The 14,293-nt window shown below is 36.1% G+C and overlaps 1 protein-coding gene across 1 annotated transcript in view; it reads left to right on the top strand.

The window, feature by feature from the left end:
* LOC150096698 (cytosolic carboxypeptidase 6) overlaps positions 1 to 14,293 on the top strand; it is a 414,915-nt gene that overhangs the window by 390,683 nt on the left and 9,939 nt on the right. Inside the window, exons 6-7 of the mRNA XM_090408692.1 lie at positions 2,816 to 2,954; positions 3,266 to 3,380. Coding sequence (XP_090264818.1) covers positions 2,816 to 2,954; positions 3,266 to 3,380 — 254 coding nt within the window. The remainder of the gene's footprint in view (positions 1 to 2,815; positions 2,955 to 3,265; positions 3,381 to 14,293) is intronic.

Genomic DNA, 14,293 nt, shown 5'->3' with positions numbered 1-14,293 from the left:
ACTTGGATTTAAAAAAAACAAAGTGGTGGTGGGGGGGGGGGGGGGGAATTGACTTTAGAACACGTAAGACGGTGACAGTTGTCGGCCGTAATCTCATGTCGCTTTGGTTTATCTTCAGCGTTTCGAGATTGCACTAATTGGACGATATCTCGAGTCAGAAACTAAGCAAACCAGTTTCCGAAAAGTTAAGGCAAGAAAACTGTTTACTCACTTGTTATAATAATAATGATGAGTAGATGACTTGTTTTATTTTATTTATTTATTTTATTTATTTTTTTTTTTTTACATTCCTACTCCCCGTAATATTTCTTGCTAACAGCAGTAGTTTATTATCAACTCTACTTTTTGGCCACCAGTAGGGTTTTTTTACCGTCAGTAATTTCGAAACGTCTTCAGTGATATCATTCCCATTGATAGAAAAAAAAATCTTAATAGAAAACCATCATCAATTTCTTGATATGTTCAGGCTACTATGACAGCACTGCATGATTGAGTTTACATTTGCAGGCGTAGACTTCTTTGGCTAATTGGTTCAAAAGATATATTTCGGTGATTACACCACATTTTTTATTATTCAGTTATACAAAATACTGAAATAATAGTTCCCGACAATCGTAAATCGTAGGATTTACATCTTCAGGGGTAAATAGTATAACTTAAAGTTTAAACAAGAGAATTAATAAATACAAATCATAACCGTCTGGTTATTCATAAAACTCAAATAACAGAATGCAGATATAAAACGTCATTGACGTTGAACAATACTGGATGATGCCACGTGTTCTCGTTCATACAGTCCGAGCTCAGATTGAGGTAGATTTTTTATTAGAGCTGACCACACTTGATGGAGAATTAAAGCTTGATTTTTATTGCATTGGTTATGATTTGTATTTATTAATTCTCTTGTTTAAATTTTAAGCTATACTATTTACCCCCTGAAGATGTAAATCCTACGATTTACGAAACTTGTCGGGAACTATTATTTCAGTATTTTGTATAACTGAATAATAAAAAATGTGGTGTAATCACCGAAATATATCTTTTAAGTTTACATTGTTTTTAATCTCCTATCAGCAATTTCCTCCAAATTAGTCGATTACTTTTCAGCACTTTCGGTATTGCCATATTTAATATTTTGTTCTTCTAAGGCACTTCTGGCTGAATCGACCCACCTTGACCTTGGTCTTCCTCTGGATCTCTTTCCTTTCATCTTGCCATCAAACACCTGTTTTGCTAACCTTTCTTCACCCATTCTATTTAAGTGGCCATATCACCTTAGATTAGCACATTCTTGAATGCTAATGATGTCAAGTTCCTTTCTAATATCTTCAGTTTTAATATTATTCTGCCATTAATGCCATCGATTCAACTCCCCCCCCCCTAATCTTTCTCAGAACCCTATATCTATGGTCTCTAGTCTTTGATCAAGTTATTTATTTCTAACCCAACTCTCAGATGCTTAATTTAAAACTGGTTTGAACACTGTCTTGTATACTACTAGTTGGTGTTTTGGTTAATTTTTCTCTTATTCCACATAAATGTATTCAAATAGCTACCCACCATACCAGCTTTGCTTATTCTGTTGTCTATTTCCAAATTTAATTTTCCATCTTCACTAAAAACTGTGCCTAAATAGCCGAAATAGTTTACTTGTTCTATACGATCTCCATTCAGAATAGAGCTGAAGTTTTCTGTTTCTGCCTATTTTCATAATTTTGGTCTTTTTATTGCTGATTTTTTCATGCCGAATTTCTTACAGCTGTTATTCAATTTAGTTAGAGAATCCCGGAGACTTGCATTGGATATGTTTAGGAGTACAACATCATCTGCATAGAGCAATGAGCTAAGTTTGGCCTTCCAATTCTAATATTAGGCTCGATGCCACTTTCTTTCATAATGTGATCTTTCTTTCATAGGTGATGACGAATAAGAGTGGAGATAATGTGCATCCTTGTCTTACCCCTGATTTAACATGAAACCACCTGTATTTTCTTTAATTCTGACTAATAACGTAAACATAGACTATGTATTGCTCTGTATGATTTTCCATTTACTTCATATAATTGTACTGTTTTGAAAAGCTTTTCTCTGGCACCTTGTCATATGCCTTTTCCGAATGTACAAACTTAAATACACATTCTTGTCATATTCTCAAGGTTTCTCAACTATTGGTCATAAAGTGAAAGTCTAATCTTGGCAACTTCTATTTTGCCTGAACCGGCTTGTTCTTCTCCAAGTTTCTCTTCCATAATCCCATAATCTTTCTCAATCTCTTTTCAAGAATGCTTGCATAAATCTTGCCTGCAACACTTAGTAGAGAAATTCCTCTGTAATTGTCACATTCAGTTTTATTCTCTTTTTTTTTTTTTATAGATAGGAGCTATGAGAAAACAATAATAGAAAATGAACAGTAAAAATGTTTTAAACAGGTTTTTTCAACTTAATTTTGAATTAACAGGATACTACACGAAATAAGTACTTTTCCAAATATGAATAGCACAGAATTTATTTTTTTCACTCTCTTTTAAATAGTTTAAACAATTTCTATCGCAAATTTCTCTCGGAAGTTCTGGGAAAAAAATCCATCTTAAGTCAACCAATATTTTATTCTTCACATCCTTCATTTTTTAAGTTTTAAAAAAATGGACAGCCCCCTCCCCCCTTGAAACTACTAAATCATCCCGTTTGTGACTATTATTGCTTTAAACCTATTAATTCTATCACTTTTGTCATCTATAAATGATTCAAGTAAAGAAACTCAAGACAGACGGCTACTTTTCATCTTTTTCTTTTCTTTTTTTCTCCATGTGCTCAGCAAGGACGGAAACTGGATATGGTTACCATAGCTGCTGACAGCACAGACGAAGAAGATCCCAAGAAAAAGAAGAGAAAGGTCGTCATAGTGACAGCAAGGATCCACCCGGGAGAGACACCATCTTCATTTGTCTGTCAAGGTAAAAAATAAGATGGTCTTCGAGTGAAATAATTGTTTATTTTCTCAGACAGTAGCTGTAAGTTTCTCATAACTGCACGACGTATATCTTGAAAGACACGCTAAAGTAATCAATGCACCTTGAGATTTTTAGAGTAACTTTTCACCTTAACTGGATTCGTATTATAAATCTTATCGGCACTACTCGCACTTGGTTAAGTTTTTTGTCGAGTTTTGTAACTGCAAAAAAATCAAAGAGAATTTTAAGGTTTTTTTTTGTTTATATGGTGCCATTAAAATAGTCGTTATACTGTATTGTTTTGTTTTTCCAAGGAATTATGAATTTTCTATTGGGTTCCGATCCAGTCGCTCAAGTTCTTCGTGAGAAGTTGACTTTCAAATTCATTCCTATGCTAAATCCTGACGGCGTTTATATAGGAAACTACAGGTGAGAACCACTTAGTAGTAGACAACTTAACAAACATATAAAGAAACAAATACGTAAATAATATCGGATAAATCAACGCAAGAATGTTCTATAGGTTGTTCAACTGCGACTCCTGTAGTTTTATTATTAACCAGATGAATGCCTAATATATCTAATTCCATAATAGTGGCCTCGATTCAAATGCTATCTTAGACAAGACAATATTTATGTCTGTTTATCCATAAGCGAACAAGTCACTCCTGGATTATGGCTAGATGGATTTGATATAGAAATTCATATTTGGAAACCTTGCATCATCAGGATTTCCAATTATTTTAAGGGTTTAAAGCACAACTGTAGACTTCCGACAAACATCGAGAGAAGAAATATTACATAAGCTTACGAACAGAACTGGTTTTTAGGCATAGACGATGTTGGACAACTGCCCAGGCTTACCAAATACTGCAACACGATATCCTAAAGGTTGTCTGCCGGCACTTTTATTTTTTATTACAGAATTTGTAACGTTTTTTTTTTTTTTTTTATTTTCCCCCTTCCCAGTATTATTCCTAAAGTTTCAAATGCAATGCTTGTTTGTTTAAAGTTAATTTGGTGATCACATTGCGTAAAATATATTTAAAAAATTAATTAAATTTAAAATATGAGATAGATCCATGATAAATGAATATTGAAAGGGACGCAGAAATAAAAATTTAATGTAAAACCGAATAACCTCGCATTTCTATTTTTCAACTTATCTGGTAAGAGAATATCTAATAGATATCTATACGAAATGGAATGTGATGTGAACAAATGTTATTTATTTTTATTTTTTGGCTAGATAGATGAAGCAAGAATGCTTTTCATATTCCCCGTTATCTGTAGAAGAAAATGTCTGGATGGGCGTTATTGGCTATAAGTTCTGATCATAGCGGGGCATATTAATGGTGTGTGAAACAGACACACAGTTTATTACTAGTAATCCAGCAAAATCAAAATAATTTTGTCCTATTTTTACAATCTTTTAACTCAAATGATACTTTTTATTAAAAAAATTTTTTCTAAATTTATTTTACTAGTTGAATGACTTTTTGAGAAGAGTATTATATATTTAGTGACCAAAAACAGGCAATCGAATTATGTTCAGTTTAGCAGAAGTTAGAAAACGTATTCTTAGCGGTGTTTGTGTGTGTGCTTCTGTCGGTGGATCAACTTACACGCATACACAAGTATTTTGCACATGTTTCATGAGATCAAATGTGACTTCAGTCGTTTCCTAATCCTGAAATATCTGTTGGCAGAAAGAATACCTTTTTTATATCTCGGTGCTTACGTGATTTTTACAGTTAACCTTTGATCCCAAGTATACAAAAACTGCTCAGTTTAAAAATAATAGGAACTCACTTCTATTTGAGAAGGACCATCAGCACAAACTTCTCTAGTTACTGGCGTTTATTTATTTATTTTCTTGATTTCTTATTTATTTTTTTTTTGAAATTACGGAATCATATGTCTATTAATTAAGTGTTATTGCATTAATAATATATTAATAATGTACAAAAGAAAATAAACATAATAACGAGCAATATGCGACTTGCAGTTAGCTTCGAAATGGAGATATTAAATTGATATTTTTCATAGATTCAAACTTCAATGAATGTAAATATGTAATTCATTAAAATAAATAATAAAAACTAAAACATTATTAATATAATTGTAATTAATATATATTTATAAAATTATTTTTAATTTGTTGATTATTTTTAATATTTTAATGTTAATAATGAAAATTACTCCTACACCTAATATAATTTCTTTTATCATACAGCTTATAATCTGTAGTAAGGTTGATACAAATAAATTCAGATATGTTGTGTAGTTATTCCAACATTATTGGAATATCATTGTAGCATAGCATTTTTACATATGGGTTTTTCAAAGTAGCGTACGTTCTGTTTAGTATCGCCATCGAGTCTGTTCATCTCTATGCTGTATCTGGTCAGTTATTAAATATTAAACTTTATATTGGCTTTATTAGTTGACCAGAGATTTTTTGGAAAATATAAAATGTATACTGTTGTCTACAAGTTTCACCAGCGGTTCTGTCTGGCTTCTTCAGGACATGTGTAAAGGTACATGGAACTCAACGTTTGCTAGTAAAACAAGAATGGAGTAACACTATGAAAAAATTAAACCGACGCGTAACATCATAAGCATGAAACAATGACTCAGCATGAATTATGCTGAATCACCGTTTTTTGAGCGCGTTATATAGTTTTTAGCGAAATGAAAATCTGGTAAGCTCAGCGAACTTATTAGGCTTTTCCAGATGTCTTTCAGAATCATTCCTTGATTTTTGTTTAGATTTTCTTCAGAGCGGAGTACCACGGCAGCTTCTTTAAAGTATTCTACATCGAAAATCCTCTTCTGTATATCTATATAAGGCATGGAGCTTTTATCTCAGTCGATGGTGTGCTTAGTGATCGAGGTGATGGGCTAATCCTGAAGTTTCTGTTGTTGTTGTTGTTCACATCTCTTACATGTTCTTTTATTCGAATTTCCAGGCTTCTCGATGTTTGACCTTTGTAATTTAATCCACAGGAACATGGAATGTTGTACACACCTGCATATTTGAAGAAGGCATTAATGTCCTTTGGTGATCTTAAAACCGGTTTAAGAGGCAACTCTGACGTTGAAAGACTTCAGGAGTTTGGCAATTTTTGTTGACACTGAGCCTGCATAAGGGATGACGATGTACATTGCGTGACTGTTGTGGAGGGTTTCTATGAAGAATCTTTTTGATTATATTTCCTGGGTAACCGTCGTTTACCAGAGTCTGAGACATGAGAGTGAGTTCATCAAGGAGATCTTTTTCTTTTGAGAAAATGTTGGTCGCGCTATTCTTAAGCATATGAATTATGCTGAGTTTCTGTGCAATATAGAGAGTCAATTTGGAGTGCAGTTAACGTCCAGTGTGTGTTGGTTTGCGGTAGATTGAGTTGGATTTGTCCATCCTCTGGTTTCTTGATTAGTGTATCTAGAAAAGGCAATTGGCTATTCTTTTCAAGCTCTAACGTGAACTTTATTTTTTGGTGGAAGGAATTTCTTTTTGTAAGGAAATCGCATAAGGTAGTTTCCGTGCCTCTCCAAATTACGAAAACATCATCTACATATCTCCATCAAACCAGCGGCTTTGGATTTAATTTGGAAAGAATGTCAGCTTTTAATTTTTCCATGAACAGATCAGCGCAGGGAGGTTACAAGGGACTGCCCATGGCTAAGCCATCAAATTGTTCATATATTGTGTCATTCACTTTGAAATAATTCGATTTGAGGCAATGACGAAAAAGCTGAGCTGTGTCTTGCGGGTAGAGATTGTCTAGGCTATTGATAACTTCTTCAACTGGTACGTTGGTAAATAAAGAAACCACGTCTAAGCTTGAGAGGATGTCTGTTTTTAAGATGGAGATGCCTTTTAATTTTTCAGTGAAATGTTTAGAATTCTTTATGAAGGAATCTGGTTTTTTTATGTTTTCTTTCAATAGACGGGCTAGATGTTTAACTAATAGATATGTAGGAGAATTTCTTCCGTCAACGATCAGGCAGAGCGGAACTCCAATTTTGTGCACTTTTGGGGCACCATATAAGCGTGGCGTCAGTGGGTGTAGAGATTCCAGACTTCGTTGTAAGTCTAAAGACCAACTTGTCATGTTCCGTAATAGGCTATTAGTCTCTTTTTGATTTTTTTAAAGTTGGATCAAAATCTAATAAGCGATAGGTTGACGTGTCTGAAACTAACTTAGTGATCTTTGTTATGTAGTCTTTGGTGTTCATTATGACCGTCGAGGTACCCTTGTCTGCCTTTAGGATGATTATATCTTTGTTGTTCTTTAGAAAATTAGGTTTGAGAGAGCTCGTTTTTCAAGAGGATTTATATTGAGGTTGGGTGGTTTTGAAGTTGAAAGAATAATAGTGGTTTTTTTTTTTTTAATCTGATATCATTTGCTACTGTTTCCGGGAATGAAGAGCGTGTGCTTTTTCTATGTTGCTAATAAAATCAATTTTTGGAATGTGATCTGGAGTGATAGCGAAGTTGAAACCTTTCAGAAGCCGACATACTAAATGTCGGCTTCTGGTTTTGATAATGTCTGAAAGATTAAAAATAATTTTTTCATCAGGGAGACTCGGTCTTGAGTTATATTGTCTTTCATAAAGTCTATCGAATTTTTCAATTTGAGATTTTTTTACTGGTTAGAAAAACAACAGAACAGATACTTCAGGATTAGCCCATCACTTCTCGATCACTAACCACACCATCGACTGAGATAAAAGCCCCATGCCTTATATGGATATATAGAAGAGGATTTTCGATGTAGAATACTTTAAAGAAGCTGCCGTGGTACTCCGCTCTGGAGAAAATCTAAACAAAAATCAAGGAATAATTCTGAAAGACATCTGGAAAAGCCTAATAAGTTCGCTCAGTTTACCAGATTTTCATTTCGCTAAAAACTATATAACGTGCTCAATAAACAATGACTGATATACCACGTTCCATGCTTATGATGTTGCGCGTCGGTTTGTTCATAGTGTTACTCCATTCTTGTTTTACTAGCAAACGTTGAGTTCCATGTAATATTACATATGTCCTGAAGAAGCCAGACAACCGCTGGTGAAACTTGTAGACAATTGTATATATTTTTCAAAAAATCTCTGGTCAACTAATAAAGCCAATGTAAAGTTCAAGTTTAATACTTAATAAGCGACCAAATACAGCATAGAGATGAACAGATTCGATGCCGATACTAAACATAAGATTATTGGAATATCTATAACGTTAATTATTATAATATAATTTATATAATATAACCAGTGGCGGCTCATGACTTGAAATCGTGGGGGAAACTGCAACTTTCGAAATATTCATATACACACTGTAAGTAAAGTGAATACGTGTTTGGATAAAATATCAAAATTATGGTAAAAATTAAAAAAAATTAAACATGAAAATATATTGTTTATTATCGATAAAATTATACAGTTTGGTATAATTCAAAATTACTTTAAAATAAAAGCCATTATCATAACCCCAATAATGTTCTAAAATAAAAACTACAACAAATGTTATGCCTTTAATTGTAATGTCCAAATATTCCAAGAGACGGAGTAAACACGATAAGCACTACGAACACTCTACTACTGGAGCAAACTGCATATAAACAACAGTGGAACTGCGCGATGGACAGTGCCGTATTATGCTAATAGCTCGTATCTCACTATGACGTGCATATACTTGGGCGCGTAGCAATATGACACTGTGGTAAACAAAGTGCTGCTAGTGTACTCCTAAGTGCTACAAGATGAATTTTTATTATTTTTTATACAAAATAAGAGAATTGTATAGGATTGTTGATGATAAAATTAAATAATACAAGCAAATATAAATAAATTAATAAATATATTTATATATTGAGAAAAACTGGAGGTGCTGCAGTTCCGCAGTGCCTATGCACGAGCCGTCTCGAATATAATATAATATAATTTATATAATATTTCTAATTGAAGAAGTCGTACGTATAGAAGAGACCAGTGCGTTAAGATTACATAGAAACACGATAGTCATTTACGGCCTTACAAAATGGCCAAAAGCAAAAATCATTGGAATTCTTTGTAATGCAGTTCCAAGCTATTCTTTAAAGGAAGTCTTCTAAGAAAGCATTAATCGTCTAACGTAGTGTTAAGTATTCTGCTATAAAACTTCACGTACTCGAATTAACGGTAAATATATTCCAAGTGAAACGATTTAATGACAGGGAAGGCTAGATAAATAAGTAAATAAATAAATGAAAAAAATGCTGGAATCCGACTCAAAAGTCGAAAGCAACAAACGTGCTCAGGCATTTATCACCACTTCCCTGGATTTCCAGGCTAGATACGAGTAAATCCAGTTAAATATTTATAAAGTTTAATTGGTGGCAATACCTAAGAGAAAGGAGATTAACGGTCAGTCAATGTCAGTCAGTTTCCAAGAACTAGTAATTTATTTAAGGATTAGCCCGCCAAGGGCTTCAAAAGCGAGCAGCAGAAAGGAATGCAATGTTGCCGAACCCCGCCCACTTTCGATGTTGACAATAGCATTCCAGATCGAGATTGCAAACAGATTATCAATGATCTTGGCCTCAACACTAAAGAGTGCGTCAAAGCTAAGTGCAGTAATGTATTGCGAACTATGTTTGCCAATTTAAGGGTGTGAACTCTTACGTTTGCAATTCATTACGGCTCGCCTGATGTGGCATCCGCTTCACAAGTTAACGTTTGGCGCAATAATGTGTAGGGAAAGAAGGATGTAGAGCTTACAGAAACCAATCCGAAAACAAGTCGGAGTACAGTATTTTGATTACCGAAGCATTCTTCCATTCAAGCGATGTCATTTATTTATTAAAGAGATTTGTAGGCGATGTTTATGTAAATTCTCTTAAAAGGCATAGATTTTAATTCTTTAATTTTAAAATTAAATCTCTGCCGTATTAAGTCTCCTTTTTTACTGGACGTTTTTCCGAAAGAAAAAAAAAAGGCGGTTTGCCTTTTTTTTTTTTTTTTTTTTTTCTGAAGAGATTCATTGTCCTAGACTGGATTTGAACCCATGTCTGTCCGATCCAATGGCATTATTGTTACCGGCTGAACTGGTCAAGGAAAACTGCAAGAGGATGTCTGGACAATGTCATTCTATTGTCTATGAAAGTCCCTTAATATACGTTAACGAAGTTAAATTGACAAATCTCAGAAGAGATGAAGAAAAATTGCTAATGGACGCACTAACACGGAAGCAGAATGTATTGTTGCCATGGGGATATGAAAGCATCACGTCACGTCTGTTTTAATAGTAAACCAACAAAGGTGTCTGATGTTATATAGAGAGACATGCGGCAACTAGCCACCAAATGGAAACTGACTTCATCGAACAAATTATCTTCCTCTTCATTCAATCCCCCCCCCCCCTCAACTGTTCATTTTTGGAAGAGTTGGGTGCAAAACAACCAACGTGTATTACGAGTTAATGTTTAGTTTTACTGCCTACTCAAGTTACTAGTGTATTGTAGGCCTAACAGATTTTCGTGGTTGAGTTTGCATTCGACATAAAATATATATATATATATATATCAGTTCGTACATATGTAATTAAACACAATTCGAATTCCTTTAAATCTTTCAATATCCCCCCAAAACTTGGACTTTTTGATGTCCCTTAAACTGTTCTTTGAATCACAATTTAAAATATAAAAAAAATCACAGAATAAAGAATGTAGTTCGTTGCATCGATTTGTAGAATTATCTTCATAAATACAAGAGTAGCCACTTTGTATTTTTAAATAAATCATTTAATTCCTTTAAAAATGTAAATAAATGATTGTCTCAATTTCTGATTTATGATAACAATGTTGTCATAAATCACATATAAATATCACTTTCAACCTTAATTGTCATTTAAATGTTTTAATATATTGGTGAATCTTTTAGAATTCAAGATATATATGAAAACTCTTTAAGACACCATTTAGTTTTTTTTCATTTTCTACGTTGAAAATGCGATCAGCCTCATCTCTAATCTCGGCGCTTTTTAGGACTTCCAGGGTAACAAATGGCAATGCTGTAGCCCATGAAGTTTTAACTGAGGCTCGGCTATTGCCGTTACCCAACCATGACTAGAGCTTTTTAGCTCGATAACACCCCATCCACACAGATTTTCTTCATTCAGATGACGGGATAAAGAGTCAAGGACTCAGTCCATCGCCCAGTTCTTATAAGAACTTTAAGATCTAATCTCGGCGCTGGTGCGTAATGGCGGTTGCCAAGTGTTTATATTTGTGATCAGTGATTTAAATAGTTGTTATAAATAATTCGGAGTGTTGATTCAGATTTTTGATATAAGCGGAAAGCGAAGGTAATCAAGTAGCTGATGATTGTGTTGTTAATTAGTGATTGCGGTCTCGCGATAGTCCTTTAGTGTGTTATATTTTGTGTTTATACGCTATACGGAAATCCTTGAGATCCAGCTCAGGTAAGCATATATTTGAATATTTCAAACATGACCAGTTTAAGTCCCGATGACTTTATCCAATCGTTGGATAAGAAGCTAGCGCTCGACCTCCTCAAAAAACTGTTGAAGAAATTTGAGGTAGAGTGGCCAGGGTTTCTAAACCTATATTCAGCGACAGACGACTCCACAGAAGGGGACAACTCAACATCAGGGGAAGAAGGGAAGATGAACCTGATAATCTCTGCTTCCACTCCAAAACATGATACAGAAACCCATGCACGGAAAAAAGTAAAACAGCGGAGACTCAGATAAACGAGGGGATGGAAGAAGATGCCCCCAACACTGACCTCTCCACGCCCAACAACGAAAAAGTTCCCCCAATTGTTCTACGGGAAAAAGAACGTTGGACGGCCCTTAGGCCTATTATGCAAAACCACCAAATTGCCTATTCTTGGGCAAAAAACGTAGATGACAGAGTTAAAATCCAGCCTACCACAGTAAGCGACTACAGACTCCTCACAAAAACCATGGACGAGTCAAATATTAAATATCATACTTACTCACTGAAGTCGGAGAAAAACCTAAAAGTTGTACTCAGGGGAGTAACAGAAAACATCTGCACAGATGAAATTACTGAAGACCTCTGCCTCCACGATCTCCCACCTGTCAAAGTTAGCAGAATGCTACGGGCTGACAAGAGTCCAATGCCCCTAGTACTCGTTGAGATACCTAACACACACAACAACATATACAACTTAACAACGATCTGTGGCCTGAAAATCACAACAGAACCACTAAGAAAAAGAGCCTCATCAGGCCAGTGCTACAGATGTCAGAAGTACGGACACGCACAGAAACTCTGCAGAGCAGACTACAAATGCCTCAAATGTGGGCAAAACCACCCCACAGCAACCTGCTCAAAACCCAGGACCTCACCAGCCAAATGCGCGAACTGCGGGGCCCCCACCCGGCAAACTACAGAGGCTGCAGTCACTACCCTAAGAATAAAACAGACAACAAAAGGAAACAGATCTCTGAACTCTGCCCACAGGCACCTGAGTTGACTGCTCCCCAGTTGCCTGACACGCAACAAAAGACAACAAAATACCAGCTCTCACAAGTGGAAAATACCAGCAGTCTGGAAAGCCACCGTCGAAGCAGGACACATGCCGAAGTAGCCCACTCATTCAAATATATCCAGCAGGACCAAATTCTTCCAAACATGACAACAGTCATCACAGCCTCATTAGCAAACATGCTTCAAGACTTCAGTAAGTCAAACCCTTCACCAAACTCCACAAAAAGATTTCTAAAAGAAACTCAAACCATATTATCAATGTTTGTTAATGAATAAAACTAGATTAATGCCAGACTCACTACAGATCGCCGCTTGGAACGCCAATGGCCTAAAAAACAAGACTCTGGAACTTCAAGAATTCTCTCACAGATACAACCCTGACGTCATCCTAATTAATGAAACTCATCTAAGACCTGCAGACAATCCAAAACTGAGAGGCTACACACTATACAGAAACGACCGACTGGACTACAGAGGTGGTGGTACAGCCATATTTATCAGGAACTGCATCAGGCACAATGGAATACTCACCCCCACCCAACCTCCAACCTAGAACTCACCGGTGTCGAAGTCCACACAAATTCAACTGGAAGACTTAAAATCTACGCCGCCTACAACTCCCCTGCTAAGACCCTGCTATTTTCTGACTTGGATGCTGTACTAGGCATAAATGAATCCATCATCGTCGCTGGGGACTTAAACTCCAAACATCCCTCCTGGAACAGCAGAACCACAAATAAAAATGGCCGTATCCTCTTCAGCTACACAGGATTAAACAACGCTGTCATAACAGGACCCACTGAACCAACCCACCACAGCCCAATTGGCACAGCCGACATCCTAGACGTCACCATTCTACACAACATCAAATACCAGCACAGCATTCAAGCACTGAACGAATTATCATCAGACCACAACCCAATCCTACTTCACTTAGGGAACAAAGATCAGTCACCTCCCCCCCCCCAAAAAAACCTCCATCATCTGGGAGAAACTCAAGAAAGTGCTACCAGAACACATTGGTCCGGTTCCCCATATAAAAGCCAAGGAAGAAATAGACACGGCAATAAAGAACCTCACCAATCAAATCAATAAAGCCATAACAGCAGCCACAGTATCCACGATTACCCACAAACCAAATCATCTCCCGGAAGAAATCATGGACTTAATAAGGGAAAAAAACAGACAAAGAAAAAGATATCACAACACTCGTGCTCCCCAGGACATAACAGCCCTCAACAGATTAAACAAATCTGTCCGAGAAGCAATTCAGAACCACAGGAACCAACAATGGGACAACAAGCTCACCTCCATGTCCACAGCAGATCATTCTATATGGAAATTCCTAAACAACCTCAGGATCAAGCGCAAATCCCTCCCCCCTCTGCAAGCAGAACAGCACCTTGCATACACAGATGCTGACAAAGCCGAAGCCATAGTAAGAAACCTAGAGAAACAATGCAGTCCTGCATATGATAACCTAAACATCAGCCACGTATACAAGATCCATCTTAAAGTCAGGTTCGCAGTAAATCGTCCCGATGTCAATCCAAGTCCTATAATGCCCACCTCACCTACCGAAATAATCGGCATCATCAACCATCTCAAGATCAAAAAAGCCCCAGGTCCGGATGGCATCACCTACCAAGTCATCAAGGCACTACCACGCAAAGCCATAGCACATCTGGCAAACATCATAAACTCCATCCTCAAATGCAGCACTTCCCCCAGTCATGGAAAATAGCTGACATCATCCCAATTCACAAACCAGCAAAGACCCATACCTACCTGAAAATTACCGTCCCATCAGCCTGCTATCCA

The sequence above is a fragment of the Typopeltis vanoorti genome, chromosome 18 (assembly GCF_054136105.1).
Source record: "Typopeltis vanoorti isolate ZY-2024b chromosome 18, IOZ_Tvanoo_1.0, whole genome shotgun sequence".
In the NCBI taxonomy this organism is placed as follows: Eukaryota; Metazoa; Arthropoda; class Arachnida; order Uropygi; family Thelyphonidae; genus Typopeltis; species Typopeltis vanoorti.
This window is presented reverse-complemented; position numbering and strand designations above follow the sequence as displayed.